The sequence below is a fragment of the Dermacentor andersoni genome, chromosome 4 (genome assembly GCF_023375885.2).
Source record: "Dermacentor andersoni chromosome 4, qqDerAnde1_hic_scaffold, whole genome shotgun sequence".
NCBI classification, from domain to species: Eukaryota; Metazoa; Arthropoda; class Arachnida; order Ixodida; family Ixodidae; genus Dermacentor; species Dermacentor andersoni.
Window position 1 is genome coordinate 61406693 of NC_092817.1, and position 16494 is coordinate 61423186.

The 16494-nt window shown below is 46.7% G+C and overlaps 1 protein-coding gene across 2 annotated transcripts in view; it reads left to right on the forward strand.

Annotated features, from left to right (window-relative positions):
• The first annotated feature begins 6671 nt into the window (after positions 1–6671).
• The window catches only part of LOC126536190 (proton-coupled zinc antiporter SLC30A1-like), a 66700-nt gene continuing 56877 nt past the window's right edge, over positions 6672–16494 (forward strand). Inside the window, exon 1 of one of the 2 annotated variants that reach the window (XM_050183078.3) lies at positions 6672–7028. In XM_050183078.3, coding sequence (XP_050039035.1) covers positions 7005–7028 — 24 coding nt within the window. In that variant the 5' untranslated portion in view covers positions 6672–7004. The remainder of the gene's footprint in view (positions 7029–16494) is intronic. The other variant, XM_055073854.2, reaches the window with a different exon arrangement.

Genomic DNA, 16494 nt, shown 5'->3' on the forward strand with positions numbered 1-16494 from the left:
CAAATTATAGGTTACTGCAATGCCAGGGGTTGTGCTACACATGGCAAATTATACGCGACGCTACCAAACTTCTCGAAGTTAAAAAATTGGATGTGTCTATATCACACTGCTCTCTCTCTCTCTCTCTACTTTTACACCGTTATGTGTAGTTCTGTAATTCATTCCGTTAAAATCTTTTTCACAACCGATTGATAAAGAAAAGGTGAAAGATCGAAACGTGAAAAAGGCAAAGAGTATTTATCACAGTGGAAAAAGTGTTTTTTGCAGTGAAGTGGCATCCAGGAGTATTAAGATCAAAGTGCAAATTTTCTGATGAGGCAGCATACTTGGTCCACATGGTGTGGACATGCCCGACTAAGTACGATAGCTCGCGCACACTATAATCCTGGGAGGCTTTGCTCCGCAGCCCGAACCCCAACGTTTAGCAGGACATCATTGGTCAAGTCCTTGCTGCTGCGGTGGCTCAAGGGATTCTCGCCGACGGCTAGGGGCGACGGGGGCGATTGACTTCTCTCCTGACGTTCGTTGACTGGTGCTTTAATAAAGTTCTCTCTCTCTCTCTCTCTCTCTCTCTCTCTCAGTGAAAAACCCTCTTTCCCAAGAAAACTCTATATTCCTTTTTCACAGTGATATAATGTCAGCTAAGTAGATAATTCAGTTCGGTTGTGCGCCAAATATTAGGCAAAAGGCGGAGCAACTGTTAAAAAAAAAAAAAAAAAAAGAACACGCAAAACTGTGTTTGTAGTGTGGAAGCAACGATTTTTACGTTACTCTGTGAAAGAAAGTCTTCTCTTCGACATTAAAACACAATTTTACATAAGTATCATAAGAAGCCAACAAACACTGACACCAAGGACAACATAGGGGAAATTACTTGTGCTTAATAAATGAAATAAAGAAACGATAAATTAATGGAAATGAAAGTGGATGAAAAACAACTTTCCGCAGGTGGCAAACGATCCCAGAACCTTCGCATTTACGTAAAAATTTACGTAAAAGACGATGAGCAATATGAGAACAAGGCAAAAGCGGGAGCCAACGTTTCGACAAGTGGACTTGTCTTTTTCAAGGCTCGTTGTTCTCTTTTTGCTCACCGTCTTGAATTTCCATCTCCCGCCTTCTCCGTGTTTTCCCTGAATTTTACGTAATGTGACTCAATGTGGTGCCCGTACCAAGTATTCTATATATTTCGGTAAGTCCGATGAATGTTTAGTTGAAGAGCAACACCCACAAAAAGAAGGACGCTGTTTTAATTTCAGTTTATTTATTGCTTCGCAAAACGGTTACAGCTTTGGCAAATATCAAGTACAAATGGAGGCTGCATACTCAATTTCTGTATTGGGGCTGTATTGGGACAAATCCCGTCTTCTAAGGAGACGGAGGAGATTGCGAAACCAAACCCATTTTGCCTACGCAGCGTAATCAGCCAAAGCCTATCTTCGCAGCACCTAGCGTTTTGATGAACTCGCATTACATGTGCGATAACGGCGCCAGATGCTTCAGTCACAGTGTCGTCACTAACGCCATCGCGACGCCTATAGGCGGATGTTTTGTGTTGTCAGGGGTGTCACAGATTCCTTTCTTTCTTTATTTTTTTATCTTTTGCGAACGAACCTAGCGGACACGCTATCAAAGTTGACATTTCCTTTACGTACAATCTTTCAGTATACTTGTGCTAGTTTGTTCCCCTAAAGCAAGGTTTGACTGTGTGAAAGTATACCAAACGGTTGTTTCTTCAGAATGCAAATATAGGAATTCCGGACATGACTGCCCACTGCCTCCAAGGCCGCGACCTAAGAACAGGTGCGGTCTCTATGAGAAAACGGCGCTTTTCGCGAGTCACTAATAACGCAGGCAAAGAGCCGGTAATCGTCGGAGCAATTATGCGTTCAAGGCGTGCATCACTCATGCAGCGTTTCTGTTCAACCACGGCTGGGCTCTCTTTCCGAGAACGGCGTCCGTGCAGCACGGACTTGCCGTGCACAAGCGCCGCGGTCGGGCGATCTCAACAATCGCGGATCAAATTTTGCGATAAAGTATAAAACTGAGTTCACTGTTTGAATTTCCGTGCCGTCGGGTTGTTTATTCGCCCCCCACGTTCGCTTCTTCACCAATCAATTTGCCGCACGCAGTCGCCCTACGTCATTGATACTGTCACACGGCGGGAATTCTGAATATCAGTAGAAAGCCTCGGTGCACTTCTCGTGTTGGCGAAGCGGGAGGTCTAAGTGTGACCTCCCGGGTGTATGGAGTTCTTCAGTCTTCGAGAACACCCTGGAGATATAATGCAGATGGGCGACCAATTTTCACCGCTATGTGGTGCACGCTCCTAACAAAAGTCCTATATATAAATATATTATTAGTCACTATATCATTCTCCATTATCCACTTCACTGCTGTCGCATGTATAAATAAATAAATAAATGAATAAATAAATATATACATATATATTCTGATGAAGGCCGGGGCCCCGGCCGAAACGTCAATAAACCGCTTCATACGCGCGTCTGCTTCACTGTGTATATATATATATATATATATATATATATATATATATATATATATATATATAAATAGATGCGACAGCAATGAAGTGCTCGAAACTGTGTTTGCCTTGTGCATTTGCCCATCTCCTTACGCTGACGGCGACCTTCGTCGTCATCATCGTGTTTTTGTCGTCGTCATGCTGCCTCGTCATTCCCAGCTTCACCATCGCTGCAGGTCAAAGAAAAAGAAAGCGCTGTCCCCAACCCTCACCACTGGGATTCGAGCCCACGTCACGGCAACAGTGTACATTTGGGAGTTGAGCACGCTAACTACTGAACTGTCAGGCAACAACAGTTCTGGGAAAATACTGCAAGGTCTTGTGCTTCACACAATCCCTGGGAGCGGTGGCGTCTACGTGTTTGTATTTCGGAGCTTAAAACACGCAATCCTAAACCCATACAAACAGCACTGTACCGATAGAAGCGATACTGTGTGAACGCGACAATAGAACATCGCATAGAAATTGTTCTTTACAAGATTAGAGTAAGTGTATGGGAGTGCAATGATTCATCGTCATGCTCGTGAAAACAATTTCATTGGCACAAAGGAGGCTTACAGTATGACAATCGTGATGATCACCTTTAAGCGCAGCACATACTTAAAATAGAGGATGCGCCCAGAATCAGGCGTTTGAAGCAAAAAATACGAAGAAAAATATCGTCTACGACGTAACTATATATATCAGCAAAGACGTCGCAACGATTGCACCCCACAGTTTGATGCACAGTAGCTGACAAGATCCGCAGCCACCAAGCGCGTGACATTGCGGTACTGCAAATCTACAGGAGAGAGAGAAAAAAAGACTCGCTCAAATCTTTTGGGTAGCACTGCGTCATTTCGCCAGCGACACCAGTTGTATAAGTGGTTTTGGCCTCGGAGTTGAATAATCCTCATCCCAGGACTTCAAGACAACACATGGAGCCTGAGAACGAGGAAGCCTTTAACTCAACAACAAAATGGTATAAGGAAACTTCATATTTAAAGGTCTTCGCAAATGCCACGATGCTGGTGAGTCGGACAGGTAGGTAATTGGACGTTGTCCTACCGAATAAAGGAAACAGAAAATACGACCGTGTTACACAACTTCTTAAAACGTATTACACTGACTGCAAGGTAACCTCACCACGAAACCACATAAAAGAAACGAAAATAAATATGTTCATACATCAAAAAGAAAATAAATCCACAATTTACTTATCTAAACAACACTTTACTTTCTGTAATATCAGAGAGTTGATAATTAACATTTAAATGGTATTTAAACATATTTTTCAAGTTATTACTTAAAATTAGTACATTATCCTACTTACATTATCCGACCCATCCTCCACATCAACCGAACCCTGCAACCGCTGCCTCCTTGCCCATCATGTTAAGTTGCAGTAGGTGAGCGCAATTATTTGAGGAAGAACCTGGCAAGCGAAAATAAGGGGACGGCCTTCGTTGAGGGAGAATGGGGGTTGGCAGCAAATAAGTACAGAGCCGAACGAATCGCTGAAGGCCTCTGCCTTTTTTTTACCTATGCTGGCAGTTTAGTATCTTAATCAGCGGAGCATATATCTCTTAATTTGTCGTCTGCATGTGGTTTTGTCTTGCCTCCACAGATTTCTCGTTAGGATGAACTGTTGTCGAACACATTCTGTAATGACATGTCAGTATTATCAAAGCCAGCACGGCATGATCGGAGTTAATCGGCTTCCGAATATACAGTGCCCATAAATGGCGGGGTACATCAGTAAGCGTATAACCACGCTGCGTTATCTGATAAACTCGATAAACTAAACTGATAGTAAATAAAGGCGGTGTCTGAAATGTACAATTTCTCTTGGTTTAACTTCCCATTCAACAGAACAAAAGGTGTCCCGTCAGCTCCCTTATTCGGGAGTAACGTCTTGTCCCGCGTTTTTAGAAAGTTCTCGGACACCCATATCTTTGAAAAAATGCTTGCACTTTTTGGGGCTTATCCTGTCCCCAAGTGATACTCGTCATTCATCTCGTGTGCATTTTCTTTCTTTGACACTCTGCGCTCGTTATGCTTTCCTGTGAAGTACGCCACGAAACGGTGAAACTCGCACGTCACTCGTGACCTGAGAGCGCCGAACACGCAGCGTTGTAATAAAGGTATGCAAGATAAATGACATTTGCAGGTTGGGACTGCTGAACTCTCCTTATAACTACATTTCGGCAGCACTAAAATATTAATACCGGCAATGAATAGAATATCCTGTAGCGCCATGTCGAGAGCAGCTGGGCTGCGCTTGCACATATATATGGGCACTAAAGCAGCGGATGTACTGCAGGTTGCACATGAAATGACAACGACCTCTTGCGGAAACAAAAATAAAAATAAAAATAAAATAAAAATAAAAGAAAGAAAGAAAGAAAGACAAGGCATGAATTGAACAGGGAAGCAAGAGTGCGTTCACATTCATAGGTGTCTACGGTTACGACGTCACATCTCTGGCTGCAAAGATGCAATAGCAATCTGGACATTGGACGGAAGTGTTGAGGTAAAGGTTCGCACAGTCGAGGTTTGCGCAGTATTGAAATTCGTTGAAGCAAAGTTGACTTCAATATACAACATTGCCTCGGTGACGTTCAATAATCTCAGCACTTTCTTCGCGTGATGTTTAATGGAGCACTCGACAGTTTCATTATGTGCGGTTGCATGGAGGATCTCCTTTGCGCAGAACTATAGCTACTAGAGCGTTATGTCATATGCCGGTGAACCAAGTCAAACATGCGAAAGTGCAGCGTTGACTGTACATAGCTCAAGAGGACGCAAATATATCAAAACCAGTTTCACGCATTTGTTCTTCCCGCTCGTTCGGACTGCTTCCGTGTCACCAAACTTCTCGTCTGGTGCGGGGGGGGGGGGGGGGGGGGGCTCAGAAATTTTGGTGAAGCTCGAAGGTATTCTTTTCTTATTATTATTAGGGCGTTAGAAGAGCCCATGCATTGAGAATAACGCATATATACCGTTCTAACTTATTAGTGAAGTGGCGTTGAAACTAGCGCGTTTTAGACGTTCACTGTGTGTATGCCACCAGTTGCTTCTGGGAACAGCTTAATACTTAAGTTCACAGCCTGCTCCTTTTACGGCTGCAAAGTCGTCTCCGAACGCTAGTTATTTTCTGACCAAACCTTTGCTGCCTCCTCCGATGCATCTGCATATATTACCTCCTGTGTAAAAAACTTTGCGTCTTCGGCGACCCGTCTGCGCTGCATGGTCATTCATAAAGTGAACGGTGCAACGAGCATACTTCCCATCCCACACGAAAGAAACGAAACTTCTGGCTAATTACACAATTTTTCTCCTGCCGTTTCCCTCTAACTAGCCGCGCAGAGAAATAAATTAGGGCACGAATGAATAGTGGGCAGTCTTACCAGCAGCATTGTGCGCGCAAGGCCTCGTGTGTAAATAGAGAGAGAGAGAAACGAAGAGGGAAAGGTAGGGAGGTTAACCAAGGACGTGCCTGGTTGGCTACCCTACATTTGGGGAGGGGGAAATCGGAAGAATAGATAAGGAGAGAGGAGAAAAATAATAGTCAGTTATTCACAGTCAGTCGCATAGGAATCTCTACCATCACAAGCGTTCATACAATCCAGTGTCTTTCACAAAGTGCAGAAGGGCTTTTGTGGCCTTTTGCATGAAGGAAAAATAGGCCATGGTTAAAGGATCTTTTCTGCCGAGAGCGCTCTGTTATCTAGCAGGTTGACTTTAGCTTCTAGAGTATGTCGTTCAGTGTCAAGGGATGGGCAGTGACACAGCAGGTGCTCTAGAGTCTCATGCACATGAACGCACATGCGTGGATGGGATCCAAGCAGCCTAATGTGCCGGCCAGCCCGAACGACAGCTCTCGAGCGCATGATCGCGCTTCTCCAAAACAAGCAAGGAGGTAACTGCCGACGCAGTCGAAGAGGGGCCTAGGGCATCCAGCTGAGCTTGCTCGGGCAGGTTGCCGCACCTTCGACTAAGTGACGCAACATAGCGGTTGAGCGGCCTTGCCTGCCTTGCCTGCGGCAACCGCGGAGCGGCGCGGCTAGCTATAGGCGCGGCCGCGTCAGCAATGTCGTCGGGAGTGCGCGTATACGCGCGCATGCCAGTTTGACCTCGTCTCGGACCGGCGCTGCTGCTTGCCGCGGGCTAAAGCCCGCGCACGGAACCTGATAACTGTGGTAACGCCTCTCCTTTACGCTTATCACGTACAGCGTGGACCGAGCGTCCCTCCAGCTGGCTCAACCGGAGCGAGTGAGTCGCTTGACGACGCCGCAAGCAGCTGCCGATGAAGCAAGCCGCGCAATCCGCACTCTCGCATCCCCACGTGTTTTCAGCGCCGCGCTACACAAGCACGCGCGTCGTCTGCTTCGGATGCTGTTCTGCTGCTTCAGGGCCTGGCCAACGTTGTTGGCTTTACAACTGAGCTCTCGACTCGGGGGCGCACTGGAGCAACTGCATGGCGCTTCCGGTTGACTCACGTGTGAGTCTTTTTGTTTTGTTTGTTTGTTTTTGCCACATCTCATTGCTCGCGGGTCTCCCCCATGCACCGGTCACGTGCTTTTCGTCGGTGGTGTCCTTGTCCGTGAGTGCGCGAAGACGCAGTGACGTCGATTGATATGCAGCTGGCTGGCGTACGGAACGCGCTGTGTATCTGCCAGCTGGCTTCAGCCTGTGTCGAAAAGCACGAACGTGTGAGCGCCGAGACGAGCACTATCGAGTACAATTACCAGAAGAGCCGTGCGCTTTTTAAGGAACAACGGGCACACTTCGAGCGAACTGTTCGGTACAACGCGTCGCTGTCACGCGTCGCGAGAGGGTCAATGTTGCCAATCCAGGTTTGCGCATCGGGACTTCTCTAACGGTTCTTCTTTCACTGCAACTTGTAGAGCAACTAAATAGAGCACAGCGCATGACGGACAGGGGTACGTGAGGCTAGGAAAACAGATATTTGTTTACTGTTTAGAAAAAAGTGACGTTCAGAGGCGGCAGTTTCAGTAACGAGACGCTGGCTACTCCATTCATACCTGTAAAATTTTGAGGACGCTTGAGCTTCACCTTTAAGAGTGGAACACGGTAGATTTCAAAGATCCCTGACTGCTTGGCACGCTTCCCGCGCAACCGCAGCTTTCTTGCGGAAGCGAGCGCGGCGATATGTGTACTTGCAAGGAGCCGAGCGGGCCGCGCCACTCGCAAAAGGGGTTTGTCTTTAAGTTTCCGCGTAACAGAATGATGATGATGATGATAAAAAACTTTATTTATCCCTCTTTAAAGGGAAGGGGCAATGGAATAGAGGGTGAGGGGAGGAACTACTTGAAGTAGGCCTCCTTTATCCTCTCAGCCCACTCAAGGATGGCCTCCTGAAGATCGGGCCTGGAGCTGCGCAAGGCAGCCTCCCACTGCTCCTCACTAGATATTAATTGCTTGAGGAAAGGGGAAAGGGGGTGCTTAGGGCACCCCCACATGATGTGGTTTAAGTCTGCTTTGGGAGAGACACAGAATTTACAAGAGGGAGAAAGGTAAATGGCGGGATGAACGCGGTGGAGGAGGTAAGGGGACGGAAAGGCGCGAGTCTGCAGCTGTCGCCACAGAACTTTACACCTACGCGGGGATTTGCCCATGAGTGGCGGAAAGGTTAAGCGGTCTAATCGGTAGTGTGTGCAGATGTCGTGGTAAGTAATAAGTCGATCCCGCGCTGTAAACGGCGCCTCCTCCGTAGCGAGGTCCGACACATCTGATGCCTGAGCTCGGACTGTAAATCCTCGGGCCGCCTCGTTTCCGGCAAGGCCCGCATGCGCGGGAGTCCAAATTAATGCCACAGTTTGATGGAAAGGATGGGCCAAGAGGAGAGAAAGGGCTGGCTTGGAGACCCTACCCGCTCCGAAGTTATGTATGGCTGCTTTGGAGTTGCTAACGATAACTGATGAATTTGGGATTGTGAGGAATTATGTTTTCGGTTATATTCAAGTTAAACACCGACGCTATCATGTCTGTATAGGTTGTGCTACGGTCGTACTTTACAATTTTTCTGACGTATTTTACAATGAGGAATTCAATTAGTTCAGTAACGCCTCTGCGCCACGTGGAGCGGAGGGCCTGCGTGCACTGTAAAATAATTTACGCCCTTAAAAGTGAAAAAGGGGGAAAGTGTGTCTATTACTCACACCCTTGGGATGTGATTTATACAACTGACACCCTAAGGGTGTGATGTTATAGATATATTTACGCCCTTTTTCACTTTTAAGGGCGTAAATGATTTTAGAGTGTGGTTGTGGTTCAGAATGATTTTTCGCCAAGCGGCGTCCGACGCCGACATCGGGTTTCTTGCGACCGGGGTCCTTAACGCTGTCGCGTTAGAAGAGTGAGGCATAAAACTTGAGACAGGCGGTAAAAAAGTCTGTAATGCGAGAGATCCAAAGCTGGTATACGGGCATGATTTTGTGAGAACAGATAGAACTATATATACACACTATATATGAACACGGAGTGATCATATATAGTGTGTATATAAAGTACACGCGTCGGTAGCGTACATGCGTTAGGCCAACGTTAGTGCACTTACGCAAACATACGCATGCTGATCTGTGCACAGGCACCATGGACGCATTGGCCGGGGAAACTTTGCCTTACATCACAACAAGTGATTTCCAGTGAACGGAGTCGGCAGTAAGGCCTTCCGTTATCAGCAAGTCATGAAGTGAACGCGTCCCCTAGGAAAAATCACTCGTGAAATGCAATTGCATCTCAACAGACATCTTTAAAAAGAAAAAAAAAAAGGAAGAAGGAGAACAGTAGGAACGTACCAGAATTGCTGTAGTGACATTTGTAAGGAATGTCGGTTGCTCAAACCACAAGTCGGTTAAACGCGATGTCAGAACATCCTGCTGTCGTGTGTCTCGAACTGAAAGCGTCATCACCTCCTCTGCTCAACCAATTGTTTTGAAGTGACACATGACGTAATTAGGAAAGCTTCAGATGCCGCACGGCTTCAGGCATCGCAAGACTTCCGTCGTAGTCGTGTGAGAGGACGTGGAGGCGGCCAAAAGCACGAAACATTGCTTAAATGGCTTCCCGGTGTTTCACCCTTTGAAGCAGGATGAAGTCGAATCTGTTATCAAAAGTATACACAGGATCGTCCGAGGAAAGTGCGGGTACATATTTTTCTTCTCGTTCTTTCTGTTCTGGATATTCTTTCACGATTTCTGTACATGTCTACATTGCTACAGAACGTGCCGCGGTGTTTTTTTTTTTTTTATTGGCTGTTTAATCACGTCCTGTGATGTGCTTTGTTGCTGGGACGTTTTGATGTCGCCTCATGTTATCATCCTTCGGTCATCGAACAATTTATGGTTTGTGAAGAAGTCGGCGATACATAAGTTGCCAATATTTCTAATTTAATACAAATAAATTAGTTGACCATTATGCTCGGAACTTTTTTTCCGTAGCACACAGACAGGCTGCCGCAATTGTACCAGCCCCCCGTACACTCGTCCGCAATAGAATATTCGAATAAATAAAATACCAGGTTTTAGAATAATGTATGCCATGCTCGAAAGGAACGGTACGCGATTACCATCCAAAACTTTGAATATTCGCACACCTACAAAGTTTCAACGTCTGTCTTTCTCTTTTCTTTTTCTTTTAGCGACATTTTGCTTGTCGACGTATACCCTGCGAGTAAAGCGCTGTGTGACACATCGTGAACTGATACTCCGTCTTCTCCTGCCCCCTAAGGCAACTAGCCGGCGTATGTATATAAATGCTTTGCAAGTGCCTTTTATGTCGATGGTTGTCTCTCTCCCTTTCGACGCCTTTAATGCTCTGCGGTGCCGTTAGAGTGAATACAGTGCTGCACAAGCAAACGCTAGTGCTTCTTGGTATCTTTAGACTTCTTCTGCTCTCATTTAATGTTAAGCAGTATTGGGAATCCATATTTATTATTGAGCTGCAACAGACGTGGCCCTACCGTTTTACTTCATACATACAGCTGAACGCTTGCTTACAACACAGCGCGAAGATGATATACAGTATCGGCTGTAAAGCAGTTGCATTCAAGCGCTTCGTCAGCTTGATGTGTTGCAATACACGGTTTTCGAGCATCACGCGCTGTCCTTAGCGCGGATAAAGACAAAGCGTTGAAGTTGAGCCACATACGTTGCTTTCTGTATTATTATTATTATTATTATTATTATCATTATTGGAATATATATTTTATAGGATTTAGTACGATGCGGCGGCCACGCTCGGCCTGCCCGTCCCAACGTGGGAGCGGCCCGCTGCGCGATAATCGCGTATCTCAGGACTGTCAATAAAGTTGTTCCATCCATGCATTCATTCATAGGATTTAGCAGCCGCAGTTCCGGAGCCTTCCATATAAAGTGAACCGCTTGGGAAACATGATGATGGCTTTCAAGACAGTGGCACTTACTCGCTCAAAGCTATCGACCAAGAGTCGGGTGCCATTCCATGTGCGAGGAACAACAACGACAACAACAATAATAATGTTGTCAGTCATGCCTTCTGCTTTCTCTTTGCCGTGAGCCCGAGACCACTACATTGTCCCGATAAAATAAATATAGCGGATAAGAAGCTTCGCTTCAGAAGCAGGACAATCGATAAACACTGGCAAGTAGCTTTGTCTAAAAGTTCGCAATTATAATCACGCCCCTAGCAATGTTATACAGGCTGATTAATTGCGGCGAAAGAGTTAAATTATGGGATTTTACGTGCCAAAACCACTTTCTGATTGTGAGGCACGCCGTAGTAGAGGGCTACCGAAATTTCGACCACCAGGGGTACTTTAACGTGCACATGAATCTAAGTACACGGGCATTTTCGCATTTCGCCCCCACCGAGATGCGGCCGCCGTGGCCAGGATTCGATCCCGCGACCTTGTGCTCAGCAGCCCAACACCATAGCCACTGAGCAACCGCGGCGGGTTGCGGCGAAAGAGTTACGCTTAATAGCAGAGAAATCAAGAATCTGTCTGCAGCTGTTACCTAGGTTCAGTTGTTTGCGCATGTGTGCTGAAGGCACCAACAGGCTGAAGACAACGTCGCAGATTCGATAACGTTGGCTCAAGATGTGTTTTGGGAATGCCTGTGAAGTCACAGTTACCATCCCGGCTATACAGTACACATCTTCCTTGAATATAGTGCTGCATGACGTAAGACATTCTGGAAGCGTATAGCTTTCCTTGGACCTTTTCGCCGCTTTAGTGGTTGGGGTGATGGTGGCCGGACTGAGCAAGGAAAATGTTCGTTCGTTCGTTCGTTCGTTCGTTCGTTCGTTCGTTCGTTCGTTCGTTCGTTCGTTCGTTCGTTCGTTCGTTCGTTCGTTCGTTCGTTCGTTCGTTCGTTCGTTCGTTCGTTCGTTCGTTCGTTCGTTCGTTCGTTCGTTCGTTCGTTCGTTCGTTCGTTCGTTCGTTCGTTCGTTCGTTCGTTCGTTCGTTCGTTCGTTCGTTCGTTCGTTCGTTCGTTCGTTCGTTCGTTCGTTCGTTCGTTCGTTCGTTCGTTCGTTCGTTCGTTCGTTCGTTCGTTCGTTCGTTCGTTCGTTCGTTCGTTCGTTCGTTCGTTCGTTCGTTCGTTCGTTCGTTCGTTCGTTCGTTCGTTCGTTCGTTCGTTCGTTCGTTCGTTCGTTCGTTCGTTCGTTCGTTCGTTCGTTCGTTCGTTCGTTCGTTCGTTCGTTCGTTCGTTCGTTCGTTCGTTCGTTCGTTCGTTCGTTCGTTCGTTCGTTCGTTCGTTCGTTCGTTCGTTCGTTCGTTCGTTCGTTCGTTCGTTCGTTCGTTCGTTCGTTCGTTCGTTCGTTCGTTCGTTCGTTCGTTCGTTCGTTCGTTCGTTCGTTCGTTCGTTCGTTCGTTCGTTCGTTCGTTCGTTCGTTCGTTCGTTCGTTCGTTCGTTCGTTCGTTCGTTCGTTCGTTCGTTCGTTCGTTCGTTCGTTCGTTCGTTCGTTCGTTCGTTCGTTCGTTCGTTCGTTCGTTCGTTCGTTCGTTCGTTCGTTCGTTCGTTCGTTCGTTCGTTCGTTCGTTCGTTCGTTCGTTCGTTCGTTCGTTCGTTCGTTCGTTCGTTCGTTCGTTCGTTCGTTCGTTCGTTCGTTCGTTCGTTCGTTCGTTCGTTCGTTCGTTCGTTCGTTCGTTCGTTCGTTCGTTCGTTCGTTCGTTCGTTCGTTCGTTCGTTCGTTCGTTCGTTCGTTCGTTCGTTCGTTCGTTCGTTCGTTCGTTCGTTCGTTCGTTCGTTCGTTCGTTCGTTCGTTCGTTCGTTCGTTCGTTCGTTCGTTCGTTCGTTCGTTCGTTCGTTCGTTCGTTCGTTCGTTCGTTCGTTCGTTCGTTCGTTCGTTCGTTCGTTCGTTCGTTCGTTCGTTCGTTCGTTCGTTCGTTCGTTCGTTCGTTCGTTCGTTCGTTCGTTCGTTCGTTCGTTCGTTCGTTCGTTCGTTCGTTCGTTCGTTCGTTCGTTCGTTCGTTCGTTCGTTCGTTCGTTCGTTCGTTCGTTCGTTCGTTCGTTCGTTCGTTCGTTCGTTCGTTCGTTCGTTCGTTCGTTCGTTCGTTCGTTCGTTCGTTCGTTCGTTCGTTCGTTCGTTCGTTCGTTCGTTCGTTCGTTCGTTCGTTCGTTCGTTCGTTCGTTCGTTCGTTCGTTCGTTCGTTCGTTCGTTCGTTCGTTCGTTCGTTCGTTCGTTCGTTCGTTCGTTCGTTCGTTCGTTCGTTCGTTCGTTCGTTCGTTCGTTCGTTCGTTCGTTCGTTCGTTCGTTCGTTCGTTCGTTCGTTCGTTCGTTCGTTCGTTCGTTCGTTCGTTCGTTCGTTCGTTCGTTCGTTCGTTCGTTCGTTCGTTCGTTCGTTCGTTCGTTCGTTCGTTCGTTCGTTCGTTCGTTCGTTCGTTCGTTCGTTCGTTCGTTCGTTCGTTCGTTCGTTCGTTCGTTCGTTCGTTCGTTCGTTCGTTCGTTCGTTCGTTCGTTCGTTCGTTCGTTCGTTCGTTCGTTCGTTCGTTCGTTCGTTCGTTCGTTCGTTCGTTCGTTCGTTCGTTCGTTCGTTCGTTCGTTCGTTCGTTCGTTCGTTCGTTCGTTCGTTCGTTCGTTCGTTCGTTCGTTCGTTCGTTCGTTCGTTCGTTCGTTCGTTCGTTCGTTCGTTCGTTCGTTCGTTCGTTCGTTCGTTCGTTCGTTCGTTCGTTCGTTCGTTCGTTCGTTCGTTCGTTCGTTCGTTCGTTCGTTCGTTCGTTCGTTCGTTCGTTCGTTCGTTCGTTCGTTCGTTCGTTCGTTCGTTCGTTCGTTCGTTCGTTCGTTCGTTCGTTCGTTCGTTCGTTCGTTCGTTCGTTCGTTCGTTCGTTCGTTCGTTCGTTCGTTCGTTCGTTCGTTCGTTCGTTCGTTCGTTCGTTCGTTCGTTCGTTCGTTCGTTCGTTCGTTCGTTCGTTCGTTCGTTCGTTCGTTCGTTCGTTCGTTCGTTCGTTCGTTCGTTCGTTCGTTCGTTCGTTCGTTCGTTCGTTCGTTCGTTCGTTCGTTCGTTCGTTCGTTCGTTCGTTCGTTCGTTCGTTCGTTCGTTCGTTCGTTCGTTCGTTCGTTCGTTCGTTCGTTCGTTCGTTCGTTCGCTCGCTCGCTCGCTCGCTCGCTCGCTCGTTCGTTCGTTCGTTCGTTCGTTCGTTCGTTCGTTCGTTCGTTCGTTCGTTCGTTCGTTCGTTCGTTCGCTCGCTCGTTCGCTCGTTCGCTCGTTCGCTCGTTCGTTCGTTCGTTCGTTCGTTCGTTCTATTCGCTTACATTGACCATCATCGTTCACAGTTAATGTGAATAATGTTCTTGAGAAAACATATTAAAACTAAAGGAATTAGTATTTTTATATGTAATTATCGATGACGGCGAAAAATCGCGTGGGGTGTTCATAAAACGCTGCAGGCGTCTCAACGCACTGACCGTTTACAGCGGCATGCACCTGTAGCTTTAATGGTTATAGGAACAAACTCTCATGCTGGGGTCCTCTGTCCGAATCCCGCTGTCGGACAATGGCAGTTTTGTTTTTTCATTAAAGACAGAGTCTTCCTTAGTAACTTTGCCACCACTTTTCCGTATCAGGTATATTTCAAACCCCTTTCGTGGGGCCGATCCTGGAGCTAGTGCGGGGCCACACTGTCAGATGATATTACATCATTCTCACGTTTGGGTTTTAATATTGTTTCGCACTTTCAATATTTGATGGTCTGATAAGATTTAAGATAAAAGGCATGCGCTCTCCGTGTGATGTTTCATGAAATATCTGTTTGTGGGTTGCCGTTTTCACAATTCTGAGGAATAACTTGGTCAAGGATGTAAGAACTGGTATGAGCAACCTTAGTGGCAGAATAGTGTGGAAATATAACCCGCACATGCAGCTTGTCATATAGCATGGCTATAGGAGGAGTGAGAAAAAGTGGCGATAAGAGTAAATCATCAACAAGATAGTAAGACAATGATAGCAAAGAAAAAAATAATAATACAGGTAAAGCGTCTAAAAGTTCGCGTATAGGAAAGCAACAAAGAGTACCACAGAGTTTAAATGTTTAAAAGTGGATGAAGAAACAACTTGCCGCAGGTGGAGAAAGGCGGAAGTCACCCATCTAGTAAACACATACTTGAGATTCTAGGGCAACACCCAAAAGGAAGTCACTCGACACGCTCGACGACCACATTTCCGCAGCGGTAGCCAGGTGGCTCGTCCGGGCATGAGCACCCGCGTATGCGACACAGAAAGGAAACATTGAGCCAGAGACAACTGCAGGACAGGTCCTATTCTTAGCTACCCGGACATGTTTGCTGGCCGGAAAGGACGACTTCATTTCTAATATGGTGCGGTTCAAACCTTACGTTTCTTGGATTCAAGACCCAGAAAGTGCCGATGACGTCATTGTGCGATGTCCCAGATTTTCTAGCACATTCGCTTACTATAAAACTTGTTTTCTTTTCCGCAAGAAACATTCCAAAGATGACAGCTAATCTTACTTTTTGCGAATGCAATGTGGAGTTGTCAATCAACCGCCCATCTCGAGTGACCTTTCTTTTTTTTTTTTTTTTGAGCAGGCCGGTGCTTTTTGTATAAGTGGTAAAAATGTGACGTAATAACGGTGTACCAACATCCCCAGCCCAAAACAGCGGCGCTGTGGTTCTTTTACGTAAATGCGCCCTTGCCTTTCACTCTTGTTCAGTAGTTTAACGTATGCTATGCGTTTAGGAAACTCCCGCCTGCGTAAGCGATGTCGCAGGCGGGACGGCGTACTTGCACAAGCTACCGCGCGCCGTCGGAGAAAGGCAGGGAAAGACGTGTGACGGGGCCTCTGAAGCAACGGTGGCCCTTCCACGCGCTGAGCCGTAAAGGCGGATTGAGCGAATGCGTCGCGCTCCGCACTTGTCGCGAATCGCATATGGCACGAGCGCCCCAGGTTTGTGTCACGCGGTGGCGGGAAGGAAAATAAAGTACAAACTTATAAGTACGCTAGGTGCTATGTAATTCAGGTTTGATTGATCAGAGAGGAAGAGAACGCTCTTTGCTCAAAAGGCAGAGAGGTTTCCCGGCGTAGAAATGTTCGCCTGCCTGCTACTCTGTCAGGTAAGGAGAGAACGGAGAAAAATGCCTTAGAAAGGACGGGGGCAGAAGAAAGAGGGAAGAAATAATAATAACATCATTTGATATCTTCGTTTCGTTTTTGAGTCCCAATTGTCCGAATATATGAGTCGTATTGACTTCACCGCCGGCTTTTTATACGATGTAATAGCCCGAACAATATCTAGAGCTTTGAGAGGAAGCCAGTTGATTGAGGGCAATCAAACAAGAAGTCGAGTGCTTCACGTCGCATTGAAGGAGAGTTCCAGGGACTTAATGTGGCACCGCAGTGTCAAAAAGCCTTGGCAGATGGTTGCGTGGTTGATTGAACGCGTTTCTTTACTGCTACAGCAGCGTATACTCGCGGAGTTGAACATATGTTTTACATCAGCCAGGA